This window comes from Hemiscyllium ocellatum, chromosome 17 (assembly GCF_020745735.1).
Source record: "Hemiscyllium ocellatum isolate sHemOce1 chromosome 17, sHemOce1.pat.X.cur, whole genome shotgun sequence".
Lineage (NCBI taxonomy): Eukaryota > Metazoa > Chordata > Chondrichthyes > Orectolobiformes > Hemiscylliidae > Hemiscyllium > Hemiscyllium ocellatum.
Window position 1 is genome coordinate 26,594,913 of NC_083417.1, and position 15,781 is coordinate 26,610,693.

At 41.3% G+C, this 15,781-nt stretch overlaps 1 protein-coding gene across 1 annotated transcript in view; it reads left to right on the top strand.

Moving 5' to 3' along the window:
• The window catches only part of LOC132824059 (kinectin-like), a 337,358-nt gene that overhangs the window by 221,487 nt on the left and 100,090 nt on the right, over positions 1 to 15,781 (top strand). The window contains exon 7 of the mRNA XM_060838325.1: positions 8,026 to 8,158. Within this exon, the coding sequence (XP_060694308.1) occupies positions 8,026 to 8,158 (133 nt within the window). The remainder of the gene's footprint in view (positions 1 to 8,025; positions 8,159 to 15,781) is intronic.

The window sequence follows — 15,781 nt, forward strand, 5'->3', positions numbered from 1 at the left end:
TAAGGTCACCCCTCAGCCTCTGACACTCCAGGGAAAATAACCCCTACCTATTCAGCTTCACCCTATAGCTCAAATCCTCCAACCCTGGGAACACTCTTATAAATCGTTTCTGAACCCTTTCAAGTTCCACAACATTCTTCCCATAATAGGGAGACCAGAATTGCACACAATATTCCAAAAGTGGCCTAACCAATGTCCTGTACAGTTCGAACTTGACGTCCCAATTCTGGTAGTCAATGCACTTTATTTTTTTTTTAGATTACTTACAGTGTGGAAACAGGCCCTTCGGCCCAACAAGTCCACACCGACCCGCCGAAGCGCAACCCACCCATACCCCTACCCCTACATATACCCCTTACCTAACACTATGGGCAATTTAGCATGGCCAATTCACCTGACCCGCACATCTTTGGACTGTGGGAGGAAACCGGAGCACCCGGAGGAAACCCACGCAGACACGCGGAGAACGTGCAAACTCCACACAGTCAGTCGCCTGAGGTGGGAATTGAACCCAGGTCCCTGGCGCTGTGAGGCAGCAGTGCTAACCACTGTGCCACCGTGCTGCCCACTGACCAGTAATGGCATGCATACTAAACACCTTCTTCACTAGCTTGTCTACATGGAACTCCACTTCCAAGGAATTATGAATCTGTATTCCAAGATCTTTTTGTTCAGCAACACTCCCCAGGACTTTATCATTCTGTATAAGTCCTGTTCTGTTTTGCCTTTCCAAAGTGCAGCATCTCACATTTATTTCAATTAAACTCCACCTGCCACTCCTTGACCCATTGGCCCAACTGATCCAGAGCCCATTGAATTCTTTGCTGTCCACTACATCTCCAATTTTTGTGGCATCTGCAAACTTACTACCCATACCTCCTATGTTCACAACCAAATTATTTACATAGATGACAAAAAGCAGTGGACCCAACACCGATGCCTGTAGCACACCGCTGGTCACAAACCTCCAGTCTGAATAGCAATCCTCCACCACCACTGTCTGTCTTCTTCCTTTGAGCCAGTTCTGTATCCAAATGGCTAGTTCTCCATCTATTCCATAACCAATCTACCATGAGGAACTTGGTCGAATGAATTATTGAAGTCAATATAGGTCATGTCCACCGCCCTGGCCTCATTAATCCTCTTCATTACTTCTTCAAAAAACGCAATCAAATTAGTGAGACACTTTCTCATGCACAAAGCCATGTTGACTATCCATATTTAATCCTTGCCTTTCCAAATACATGTAAATCCTGTCCCTCAGAATTCCCTCCAACAACTTGCCCACCAGCAATGTCAGGCTCACTAGTGTCTAGTTCCCTGACTTTTTCTTAACACCTTTCTTCTGTAGTGGCACCATATTAATCAACATCCAGTCTTCTGCATCTTTTCTGTCTCTATTCATGATGTAAGTATTTCAGCACAGGGCCCAGCAATCACTTCCCTAGCTTCCCACAAAGTTCTGGGGTACGCCTAATCAGATCCATGGATTTATCCACCTTTATGCATTTTAAGACATCCAGCACCTCCTCCTCTCTGATATGGACATTTTTAAAGATGTCACCATCTATTTCCCTACATTCTATATCTTCCATGTCCTTCTCCACAGTAAACACTGATACAAAATATTTGTTTAATATCTCCCCCACCTTTTGCGGATCCACACATAGGCTGCCTTGCTGATTTGTGAGGGTCACTATACTCTCCCCAGTTACCCTTTTGTCCTTAATGTATTTATAAAATTCTTTGGAATTGTCCTCAATCTTGTTTGTCAAAGCCACCCCCTTAAGGATCAGCAAGGCCACCTCTGTGCCATACAACCCTACCACCCTTTAGCCGACCACTTCAACTCCATATTCCCCCAAGGACATGCAAGTCCTGGGCCTCCACCACCCCCAAATCAAAGCCATCCACCAACTGGAGGGCGAATGCCTCACCTTCTACCTTAGGACCCTTCAACCACATGGCAACAACACTGACTTGACTAGTTTTCAAATCTCCCCTCCCCCCATCTCATCTCAGATTCAATCCTCCAACTCGGCACCATCCTCTTGGCCTGTCCTACCTGTCCTTTTACCTTCCCATCTATTCACTGAACCCTCCCTACCGACCTATCACAATTAGCCCTCACATGCATCCACCAGTTTCCTTCTCATCTACCTTCCCCCACTCCCCAATTTATCTCTCATCCTCCTTCCTCCTCCACATTCCTGATGAAGGCCTTATGCCCGACACATCACCTCTCAGAGTCAGAGAGATGTACAGCATAGAAACAGACCCTTCGGTCCAACCTGTCCATGCCGACCAGATATCTCAACCTAATCTAGTCCCACCTGCCAGCATCCGGCCCATATTCTTCCAAACTCTTCCTATTCATATACCCATCCAAATGCCTCTTAAATGTTGCAATTGTACCAGTCTCCACCACATCCTCTGGCAGCTCATTCCATACACGTACCACCCTCTGCGTGAAAAAGTTGCCCCTTAGGTCTCTTTTATATCTTGCCCCTCTCACCCTAAACCTATGCCCTCTAGTTCTGGACTCCCTGATCCCAGGGAAAAGACTTTGTCTATTTATCCTATCCATGCCCCTCATAATTTTGTAAACTCTATAAGGTCACCCCTCAGCCTCCAACGCTCCAAGGAAAACAGCCCCAGCCTGTTCAACCTCTCCCTGTAGCTCAGATCCTCCAACCCTGGCAACATCCTTGTCAATCTTTTCTCAATCCTTTCAAGTTTCACAACATCTTTCCGAAAGGAAGGAGACCAGAATTGCACGCAATATTCCAACAGTGGCCTAACCAATGTCCTGTGCAGCTGCAACATGACCTCCCAACTCCTGTACTTAATACTCTGACCAATAAAGGAAGGCATACCAAATGCCTTCTTCACTATCTTATCTACCTGCAACTCCACTTTCAAGGAGCTATAACCTGCACTCCAAGGTCTCTTTGTTCAGCAACACTCCCTAGGACCTTACCATTAAGTGTATAAGTCCTGCTAAGATTTGCTTTCCCAAAATGCAACACCTCACATTTATCTGAATTAAACTCCATCTGCCACTTCTCAACCCATTGGCCCATCTGGTCCAGATCCTGTTGTAATCTGAGGTAACCCTCTTCGCTGTCCACTACACCTCCTGCTCCTTTGATGCTGCCTGACCTGCTGCGGGTTTCCAGTGCCACCCTTTGCAACTCTGATCTTTAAGGGCCCCTGAGCTCTCCCGAGTTACCCTTTTGTCCTTCATGTATTTGTAAAACCCCTTTGGATTCTCCTCAACCCTATTTGTTAAAGCCATCACACATCCCTTTTTTGTCTTCCTGATTTCCCTCTGAAGTATACTCCTACTTCCTTTATCCTGTTTTAGGGATTCACCAATCTCTGCTGTCCATATCTGACATATGCTTTCTTCTTATTCTTGACCAAAACCTCAATTTCTCTAGTCATCCAGCATTCCCTACACCTACCAGCATTGCCTTTCACCCTAACAGGAACATACTGTCTCTGGATTCTTGTTATCTCATTTTATGAAGTCTTCCCATTTTTAAGCCGTCCCCTTAACTACAAATATCCACCCCCAATAAACTTTTAAAGTTCTTGCCTAATGCCATCGAAATTGACCTTCCTCCAATTTAAAACTTCAACTTTTAGACCTGATCTATCCTTTTCCATCACTATTTTAAAGCAAACAGAATTATTGTCACCGGCTCCAAAGTGCTCCACCACTAACACCTCAGTCACCCACTCTGCCTTATTTCCCAAGATTAGTTCAAGTTTTCCATCTTCTCTGATGGGTACATCCATGTACTGAATGAGAAAAGGGTTTTATACACACTAAGCAAATTCCTCTCCATCTAAACCCTTAACACTATGGCAGTCCCGGTCTATGTTTGAAAAGTCAATATCCCATACTATAATCACCCTACTATTCTTGCAGATAACTGAGATCTCCTTCCAAAATTTGTTTCTCAATTTCTCACTGACTATTGGGAAGTCTATAGTACAATCCCAATAGGATGATCATCCCTTTTGTTTTCCTCAGTTTCACCCAAATAACTTCTCTGGACATATTCCCGGGAATATCCTCCCTAAGTATAGCAGTAATGTTATCCCAAATCAAAAGCATCACTCCCCCTCCTCTCTTGCCAACAAATTTCTGTTGGGCACAGCTTCAAGATAGCCACTTAGGACCATATGTGGCTCTATTTTCCCACAAATGCACTCTCTGTACTCTTACAAATATCCCAAAAGAAAACAAAGCAAATCAGTAAGTTATGTAAAGATTCTGTTCTTCAATTTGTTCATGCCTTACATTGGCCTAACCTTGTAAAAGGCATTGAAAATGTCATGCATTAGCTCTGGAAAAACTCAAGAATCTTTTTCTGCTTGGTGTGCAATCATCAGACAAGTGTGATATAGTCCACCATATTGTCAGACCAGTTGACAAAATCAATGGTAGAATCTTCCTTCACAATGTTCACTTATTGCTTTATGTCACAGTTTCAGACTTGCTGCATCAATTTCACCTACTCTCTGATGGACATAAGTTTCTCACAGGATTGGCCATTTTTATATAGGCTTTGTATGTCCTTTCACAGCTGAGTACCCCACAATTTTGTGTTTTTGTGTGGCCTAACCCCACCTTGATTGGTCAATGTGTTCATATGACAAGCTTACATGGATTGAACTAATCCAGACTTGCCATTTCAGAATTTTGACTGATCATAAGGATCATTCCCTTGGATTTGCTATTCTGCTTTCTGGAACAACTGACAACTTAAATACAACCAAAGTTTTTATCTCATCTGAATTTGACTTATCATGATTTAACTGTAACTGTGACTAAGAATCTACATTCACCAATAACTCTCCAATGACAGTTTGATAGTTTGATTTATTGTTGCCACATATATTAAAATAGTGAAAAGTGTTATTTGACATGCTGTACACGAGATCAAGCCATACAAAACATAGCAGAACAGAGTGCAGAATATAGTGTTACAATTGCAGAGAATGTGCGGTCAGTATTAAAATTTAATAGGACCATTCTAAAGTCCAATAATTGTGGGAAAGAAGTTCTTCTTGAATCTTTCAAACTTATATATCTTCTGCCCGACAGAAGTGGATGAAAGATAGTATAACAGGGGTAGGAGGGATCTTTGATTTCGTTGGTTGCTTTCCCAAAGCAGCTGGAAGTATAGATAGAGTTAATGGATGGGAGGCTGGTTTGCGTGATAGACAAGGTTGTGCTTACAGTGCTCTGTAGTTTCTTGCAGTCTTGGGAGGAGCAGTTGCAATACCATGCTATGATGCATATAGATAGGATACTTTTTGTGGTGCATTGATATTCGTAAGAATCTTTGTGGACATGCCAAATTTCTTCAGCTTCCTGAGGAAGTAGTTTTGTGATTGTGTTTTCTTGACTGTCATGATTATCACTTACAGGAACTTGACGCTCTTGATTATCTCCACCTCAGCATCATTGATGCAAACAGGGACATGCCCTCCACTTTGCTTCTTGAAGTTTGACCAGCTCCTTTGTTTTGTTGATATTGATGGAGAGATTGCATCCTGTATACCATGCTGCTAAGCACTCAATCTCTTCTCTGTACTCTGTCTCATCATTGCTTGAAATCTGCCCTATAATGGTGGTGTCATCAGCAAACACTTAATCGGATTTAGGACAAACTTTGGCCACCCAGTTGCAAATGTGTAAGGAGTATAGTAATATCTCAACAGAAACAATAAATGGCTCCATTCAGAATTTATTTTCCCAATATCCTTCTCAAAACTACCTCCTCTGCTTCTTAAACAATGTTGTGACTATGTCTACTTATAATTCATCCTGCACAAGTTGACTTGGAAAATTAGATCACGTCTTGGTGTGACAGTGTTTTGTGTGGTAACACTGCCATTAGCTTCCAAACTGCCAAATCAGTTACAGTTAATATTTGTATAGTAACTTATTTAATTATGAGTCATTTAACAAATGCCTGTTTGCAGCAGGGTTATTCATATGTGAACTAATATTATCCAAGTAAACTTACATTCAAAGGTACTTTCTTCTAGGCTGGTAGGATTCGAGACTTTTGGAGAATGGTTGCCTGACTGGATTTTTCTTCTGGTGGATGGATGGAGTTTGAGAGGTCTAGTATTTCATAAGAAATACTGTTAAGAATCTCTTCACTCGAGCTGTCTGTTTCCTTGCTAAGGTTTTCTAAATGTGACAGATTAGGGAGAGGCTCAGAGAAGCAAAACAACCAGTTATGTAATTGTGAATTGTTCAATACTTTCTTTGCTTTTTGCTGCATTATTTCAATATTACTAAAATTCACTGGTTACCTTTGATTAGCAAATCACTATTTGATATGGTGAATAAAATTCTGGCTTTGTACCCAGAAATAATTGTCAAACCAAAATGGTTGACAGAATTTGTACTATGAGTGACTGTTTCAATATGCTCAATTATAAAAAAGAATATTGGCAACAAAGCTTGCATCTCAGCCTTTATGACTGCTGATTGTTGTAAAAAGAAATGAATATGAAAAGGTTAATCTTTGACTTAAGTTGGAGCTTTGCCCAATCTGATGTATAACACAGCCACTGGATAAAACTTTAAAATCTTTGATTAAAAATAGTTATTCTGAACCAGTGCTTTTGTCTATTCCATGTGGGTTGTTTGGCTTGTCAGGTGATCACTGCAAACACTTTAGGCTAGTAGTGTCCATTTTAAAACCATTCCTCGTACATCAAAGTCAAATGATGGAAGTTGTATATTGATAGTTCACTTTTGCTACAATTGTAACAATAGGATATTCGCTTGTTTAATTCGTTCACAAAATTTGAGTGTCACTCCCGAATCCAACATTTTTTGACCATCCTAATTAGCCTTAAGAAGGGAAGGGATGATACCAAATCTGACAGGGTTGTAAATATCAAAACAAAAAGTACCAAAAAATTAATAAAATACAAGCAAAATATTGTTGGTGCTGGAAATTTGAAATAGAGCAGAAGTGCTGAAAAATACTCTGCAGGTCAATTGTTAAATTCATCCCATGAATGAATAAAAAAGATGTCTTAGGAATTTTAGATTTGGAATCCTCCAAGTGTCTGAACTACTTGATTTTTCGCCGTGAAGTGTGCAACAACTTACTTCATGTTAAAGCACAAAGTACTCATTTAATACATAGGCTAAATCTCCTGCCTCAATGAGACAATCCCCTTTTTGGCTCCCACCATTTCTTTTACCATCCATTTACAATGTATCTGTCTATAGCAGACTTTAAAGTTCCCTGTTTGCTGCCAGTCTCATCTCATACTCTAATCCCCTCTGAATCTTTTATATTCAACTTAGTTCTCAATTGTATTATCCACCAGTCATCTGTCCTAACCACACTTGTTCACCTTCATCTTAATTTCTAAAGGTTTTATCGTCTAGGAAGTTCTATATTTGTTTTCCCTACCTATCCCTTCATGGGAACCTAACTTGATTCCACTTGAATATATCTTCTTTAAGGCAGCTCATCCTTCAGTTATATTTTTGCCTGCTGATCTTTGATTCCAAGTTATCTGGGCCAGATCCATCAATATCCCATTGAAGCTGGCTTTCTCCTATTAGTAGTCTTACTCTGGATTTCTCCTTATACTTTTCCTTGGCAAGTGTAAAATAATCTAATTATCTAAATTTACTGTCCCCTAAATATTTCCCCACTGATACTTGATCGGCTTGGCTCACCTCATTCTCAATAACCCAGTCCAACTTCTTACACCCTTTTCTAGAAAGCTGGAGAACAACATTTTGTAAATACTATATCTTAAAGTCATAAATATTAAACAATTTTCTGGATTTTCTATCTTATTTTAAAACATCACTTGGGATATCAGTTTTGTTGAAAGATTTTTAAAATGATATAAATAGAATTATAGCAATATTATTTTTGAGTTATTTGTATTTATTTAATAGCTGCGTATTTGCAATTTCCTATTTCTCATATTCTGGTCCTAACACTCCATCTTGTATCGCAGTACAAATTCCAATGAAGATTTAATGGAATATGAAGAAGTCAAATTCCACTTAGCAGCAAAAGAACAAGTGATCCAAAACTTACAGACCCAGCTTCGAGAAGCTGTTTATCTCCAACAACAGTCAAAATATGAGGTTGGTTAAAGTCCAATTATGTAATCTGTTAAATATCATAACTTTTGTTGCTTTATTGTCATCATTGAAATACAGAGAATTTGACTCGTTGCATTAGCTTTTTGTTAGCACTTACAAAAGCTTTCTGGATCTTCATATTCTTGTGTGATAAGCTATCTTGGTCAGAACCTTAACAATTCAAAATACATTTCCATCATCTTCAACTAGAACTGAAGCAAGTAATAATGTAACAGTGAAACAATCAGTTGCTATGCCATTCAGTCATCTCAGTTTGAGAATAGTTTATTGAGGATATTAAATTTTTCTGTTTACTTCCTTGTATTCTCTAGGCTTATGAGAATGCATTTACTTTGCAGCGAGAGTGAACAAATTGCTCCCAGGTTTCCATTTGATGCTGCTTGTGTAAATGATAGTGGACAATCCTCTTTTTATACTTTACATGTTGCTTCTTGTGAAATGGATCCCAGTCTTTACTGGGAGCCTTGCAAAAGTCATAATGTCAGGAATTCAACAGAAGAAGGTATTAAGCTGCCATGTTCTTCCCTATAATGTTCAGACAATATAGAGAAATATTTTCAACTGGAAACTAAAATCATTATCATTCAGTGTTAACTAATGTCTGAAGTATATAGAATGTTTGGGTCATGATGTTGATCATTGAGAAATGCAGATTTGATGTCAATGATGCCATGTTGAGGTTTAACACTCAAACCAATGTTCTCTTAACTTCACACTGTTAAGTGTGTCGACAAAGCAAGAAGAAATCCTTTCACCAGTTATTTGAATTTTGTTCATCTGTGGGATGTGGGTGTCACCTTGAGAAGTCCCTTGAGAAGTTGGTGGTCAGCAGCTTTCCTGACCTGTGTAGTGAAGGTATTCTCACAGTGCTCTTTTGTAAGAGCTACTGCTTTTTGACCCCTAATGATAAAGAAATGGTAATATGATTCCAAATCAGCATCTTTTATAACTTGAATGAGAAAATTAAAGTGATTTATCTTCCTGCTGTTCTTACACTTCTAGCCTTGAGAGGTCATAGATTTGGGAGGTGCCGATGGGCAGCACGGTGGTTCAGTGGTAAGCACTGCTGCCTCACAGTGCCAGGTACCCTGGTTCAATTCCAGCCTCGGGAGACTGTCTGTGTGGAGTTTGCAAATTCTCCCCGTGTCCGCGTGGGTTACCTCTGGGTGCCAAGGTTTCCTTCCACAATCCAAAGATGTGCAGGTTAGGTGAATTCACTACACTAAATTGCCCATAGTGTTCAAGAATGTGTAAGTTAGGTGCAATAGTCAGGGTTAAATATAGGGTAGGGGAATGGGTTTGGTTGGGTTACTCTTCGGAGGGTTGGTGTGGACTTGTTGGGCTGAAGGGCCTGTTTCCACACTGTAGGGATCCTAATTCTAATTCTAATTCAAACCTTGGCAAATTGCTACAATGCATCTTTGCTGCAGCCATTGTGCAACAATGTAGAGGAGATATATGTTTAAGGTTGTGGATGGAGTATTTATATCTCTGTTAATGATGGCGTAAATGTTGCTGTGACCAAAATTGTAGATGATACAAAGATTGGTAGGAAATCAAGTTGTGAGGAGAATACAAAGGATCTGCAGAGGTTTATAGACAGTCTACTGGATGGGGAAAAAGAAATTGGCAGATGGAGTGTAATAATGGGAAGTGTGAGGTTATTCACTTTCACGGGAAAAATAAAAACAGATTATTTGGGGGATCCAATATGGCAGCGATCTAGGATGATTCCATTGCTGTGCTCTGCACTGCATCACAAGTGGAACGAAGTCCTAACCCACCCTACCCAGATCCCCGCGATATCTTGGGATTCTGGAAAGGTCATGGAGTCCGGAAGCTGTCAGAGAGCAACTTACCTTTGTTTTCACAATTCAGGGTTGCCGAAGAAGGGAGGAGGTACATCCAAGGCTGGGACCGCGGCTCAGGCTGCAGAATCCTCGGTCCCGATTTCCTACCAGGTGTGGTGAAGGAGCTTGCAAAATCTCACGAGTTGTTGGGCAAGCAGATAGAGGAGAAGCTGGCCCCAATCTCAATCTGCAGAGCATGAACAGCAGCTGGGAGACCTCGAGAAAGGGACAGTTGAGGTAGAACACAGAGTCACATGGTGGAAGCTGACACCGGTTCCTCCAAGGATAGGATCCAGACCCTGGAGATGCAGGTCCGTAATTTGCTTGACCGGGTTGATGACCTCCAGAACAGGGCAGGAGAAAAAGTATTCGGATCATCGGTCTGCCAGAGGATAAGGAAGGTGTGCAGCCAGTGGAATTTATTGAGGACTGGTTGTCGAAATTCGTTAACTTGAAGGCTGGAATGAGAAGCTTGAAGATTGAGAGGGCTCACCGGGTCACAGTGCAGAGGTTAGATCTGGACCAACGTCCTCATCCCATCTTGGTATGGTTGCATCACAATAGAGATAAGGAGAGAATTGTGGAAGCTTCCCACAAGGGGAAGTATCCGAAGGCCCTAGTTTATGAGGGCTCTAAGATCATACTCTTACAGGATTTCTTAGCAGTGGTGATCTGGAAAAGAAAATCCTATGACAGTGTCAAGAGAAGACTGAGGGAGCTTGGGATCCAGTACTGTCTGAGGTATCTGGCAATTCTATGGATCACCTTAGATGGATCTGTACATCTCTTTTACACGTCGGAGAAGGCAAGAGACTTTGTGGACAAATTAACTTAATTTGAACAATTTAGTATGTACAAATAGTAGTATTGTTTTGGTCTGTCTCTATTTTTCTTTAAAATAAGAGGAAATCTGGTCAGGGCTTTTCTTTTTCTTTTATTTATTGGTAATAATTTGGTCTAAACTATGCTTGGGGGATGGTTGGGATGTGTACTTTCAATTTCTAAGTTAAGTTATACCAAAGGATGGGTGGGGTCCTTACTTTTTTTTCAAAATTTCTTTGTTCACATTGTTATTTCATGGTATATTTTCTTTCTTTTCTGCTTGTGTTTGCAGTGCGGCTCTAGCTAGGAGGGGGGTATAATGGTTGGGATGGCTGGATGCCTACTGACAGGCAGTTTTTTGCCCGGTTCAGGTGTTTAAATGCCCTGGCTGCAGTACAGGCAGCAGGATGGGAACTTGAGTTTTGGGGCACGTATATACCCCCTTTGGGCAGGGAGTATGTTCCCCTATTCAGTGTCATAGACGTTTTATATGTTGGTTAGTTTTTTAGTTTTTGTTATATATAATCTTTGATAGCTTTGTAGGTTCATTAACTGTTGTGGGTTTAGTGTTTATGTAGTTTTTATGTTCGATGGATCTTGCAACACTCAGGCTCGGCAATTGTAATTCGAGCTCCTCTTCTCTTGAATCTGAGCGTTATTGCAGAAGGTTATGGCTAATGACTTGATTAAATGGTGTACCTGAACATCAAGAAGAGTCACTCACCAATCAATAGGGAAAAGGTATTCTTGAGTCTTAGAAAAGAAAAGATGGATATTGTTTTATTACAGGAGACACACTCGGATGTTAGGAGCATTTGAAACTACAGCAGAATGACTTTGATCGGGTTTACTTTTCATCTTTTAATACTAGAAGTATGGGAGTGGCTATATTAGTTAGGAGGAATCTCCCAATTAAGTTACTGGAGTGTGTTAAAGACACACACGTGAAGTTTGTAACCCTCAAAGCCCTGATAAATGGGGAAGAATATGGTGTTTTACATGTTTATTGTCCTCCGGCCCATCGCCTCAAATTTCTGGTAGATGCATTCTCTAAATTGATCATTCTCGAGTCTTGGCATATCATTTTAATTGTTTTATGGATCTCACGGTAGACAGGTTGCCCAAAGGCAATCCGATACCTTCTGTACAAATGAAACAGCTAGTGGATCTGTGTGTGGAGTTACAGTTGGTCGACATCTAGAGATATTTCCACCCTATAGGCAAGGATTTTACATTTTTTTCCAAAACACACAGATGTCACACCAGGATTGATTTTTTTTCTGATCCCTGTGGCAACCCTGCACTTGGTGGCATCTTGTACGATTGCTAATATTACCATCTCCGATCATGCTCCAATGTACCTGTTGGTTAAGATCAAGGATGCTATAGTGGGTTCGAGGCATTAGCGAATGGATCCATTTATCCTTAAGGATAATAAGTTTGTTGATACTTCTCTAAGGAATTTAGAGCTTTCCTAGACATTAATTCAGGCTTGGTTAGTAGCCTGTCCATCCTGTGAGAAACTGCCTAAACCTTGGTCACGGGTTAGTTATTTCCTACTCTGCCAGTGGGAAGTGGCAGAAGGGCGAGCAGCAATGTCTCCTCGAAGCATGGGTGAAGGCAGACAAGAAGGCTTACTTTGACAGGCCCTCGTTGGCCAAGCTACAGAGGATTATGGCACTCCGGTCTGCATAACAAAGGTTATATGATCATGGAGACAAGGCGGGCAAATACCTAGCATATCTCACCAGGAAAAGGAGTGCCCCTCAACCATTACATCGATTAGGAAAGGGTCTGGGAACCAACATGTGATTCCAAAAAGATTAATGTGGCATTCCAGAGATTGTACTCTGAATTATACCAATCTGAGGGTTGTGAAGAGGGGTGGGCCAAGATGGAATCTTTTTCAAGGATCTGTGACCCCCAAACAACAATCTTTTCTCAAATCCTCCTTATCAGAGCAAGAGGTGCAGGAGGCTGTGAAGCAGCTTCAGAGTGGAAAGACACCCAGTCCTGATGGACATGTTCAATGACATGCACAGTCATGATCGTCTCCCGCCATTTTAAGAGAGGCCTATATTTCACTCATTCTTAAAAAAAAGGGAAGGTCCCGGAGGACTGTGCTTCTTACAGGCCCATTTCACTCTTAAATGTGGACTTTGAAATCCTCTCTCAGACTCCTGCGTTAAGGCTGGAGACTGTGTTACCTTCTGTTGTTAAAGAGGACCAGACAGGCTTCATAAAGGGCGCAGATCCTCCAATAATGTTAGGAAGCTCCTTAATGTAATTCAAGTGTGTCAGCAACAGTCAATACAGGGACTGGTGATTTCTCGAGATGGAGAGAAGGCATTTAATCGAATTGAGTGGCCTTACCTTTTTTATACACTAGGCGATTTGGCTTCGGCAAAGCCTTTATAAGATGGGTAAAGGTTCTCTGCAGTGGCCCTCTCACTGTGGTCATCACCAATGGGTACAATCAAGCAATTTTAGCATATTTAGGGGCAGCCGGCAGGGCTGTTCCCTTTCGCTTTTGCTTTTTATATTGGTGATTGAACCATTGGTGGAGGCCATTCGTGAAGATCCTAACATATTGGCTTCAGAAGTTGAGTCAAAATTACATAAGAGTTTGTTGTACGCAGATGATGTCCTCATTTTTTTTGTCAAATCCAGTAGTTTTGGTTCCTTGCCTGATACAATGCATCAGCTTCTTTGGCACCTTTTCGGGGTACAAGATTAATTTTGCAAACTCAAAGGCCATGCTGACGGGTGGTTTTACGAAGGTGCTAGGTCTTGAGCATGAATCTCGATTCCCATGTAAGTGGTGACGGGGATTTTATGTATGTAGACATATTCATCACTCTAGTTCTTGATTGGTTGTTTAAAGCTAATTTTGTTCAATTATTTGACAAAATCAAACAAGATCTTCAAAGATGGGAGGTGCTTCCAGTCTCATGGTTAAGTCAGATAGCTCTTATTAAGATCCTCATTTCCCCTTCCCCCACCTCACTATAGTTCCAAACTTCCAGCTCAGCACTGTCTCCATGACTTGTCCTACCTGCCTACCTTCATTTCCACCTATCCACTCCACCCTCCTCCCTGACCTATCACCTTCATCCCCTCCCCCACTCACCTATTGTACCCTAGGCTACTTTCTCCCTGCTCCCACCCTCCTCTAGCTTATCTCTCCATCGTTCAGGCTCTCTGCCTTTATTCCTGATGAAGGGCTTTTGCACGAAACGTTGATTTTACTGCTCCTCGGATGCTGCCTGAACTGCTGTGCTCTTCCAGCACCACTAATCCAGAATCTGGATTCCAGCATCTGTAGTCATTGTTTTTACCTACCTGAATATTCTCCCCTGTTTGTTGTACCCTATATGGATGCGCTCCCGGATTTTTGATAAGCAAACGTTCAGGAGACTGAACAGCTGATTCAGCTCCTTTATTTGGCATTGTAAATTCGCTCTTATTAAATTAGTTAAACTGCAATTGCTTCACAGATTGGATCTACCGGACATTAGAAACTATCAACTAAGCTCGCTTTTATCTTATGTGAGTGATTGGGCTTGTGGGGACCTTCATTCAATATGGTTACATAACGAAACCTCTCAGGCAGGGTCCCCCCTTACGAGCTTGCTGTTTTTGGACAAAATGAGGACAGTTAAGGAATATTGCCATAACCCAATAGTTATCAATACTGTTAAAACATGGAGGGAAATTTGGCAGAGGGAAGGCAATATTGGCAAAGCATCCTTTCTTACATCTATAGGGGGTATGCCATTTTTTTCAACCTGGGATGATGGATTCAGAATTCAAACACTGAGCAGTTAGGGGTGTGTTTGGCATAGGTGATTTATTTGAGGGAGTCACAATGATGCCATTTGATCAGTTAGCACAGAAAAATGAGCTGTCTAGCAGGGACCTCTTTCATCTTTTTCAAGTTAGGAATTTTATTCAAAACAAAACTACACATTTGATTGATCCCTAAAAATCTGGCATAGAGGGTAGGTTGCTCAGTGCCACAAATACATTTTCTGTCAGCACTTTATATCATCAACTGGGGTGGGGGGGAGCTCAGATGAGGTTGATCGACTTTGCAGCGTATGGGAGAGAGAGCTAGGTGCTGAGGTCTCCTCAGAGGCATGGGAAGATATTTGGGGTAACACAAGAAAGACATCCATTTGCAATCGGACCCATGCTTTGCAGTTGAAGATTCTTCACAGGGTCCACTTGGCTCCGAATCATTTGTCAAAATTTAAATCGGGGTATCTTCAACCTACCCCAAGTGTAAGGTTGGTACAGGAAAACTTACCCATTTCTCTGGTCCTGTGGCTTCAAACATACTGGAGCGCTGTGGTAGGTGCAGTGGACGGGATTTTGCATGTAAGGGTTCAAAAGCACCTGATCTCTCTTCTTCTTGGTCTTCCCTGTAGGTGCGCATAAGAAAATAACTTTTCAACATCTTCACTTTCTGTGCAAGAAAGAATAACTTGTTAGGTTGGGTGTCTGAAAATCCCCCGGCCTATTGGGTTGGCCTAAGATTGTTATGGAGCATTACCCCTTGGATTTTCTTACAAGTATGCTACAGCACAAAACTGAGAATTTCTATAAGATGTGGCACCCTTTCTGGAATATCTGGACACAGAGTTGTCTGCCACACTAATAAGGGTTTTTATATTGCAGTAACAATTGTGCTTTATGAGTCCAATAGCCAGAGAGGGAGAACTACTAATGTATGAATAGATGAAAATTAATGCTCTCAATATTCGAGTTTTGTTTTGCTGAGCTGTATGTTTGTTGTTAGTTATTATTTTTTGGTGTTCTTTCTTTGTATTTTATTAGATTAGATTACTTACAGTGTGGAAACAGGCCCTTTGGCCCAACAAGTCCACACCGACCTGTCAAAGCGCAACCCACCCAGACCCATTCCCCTACA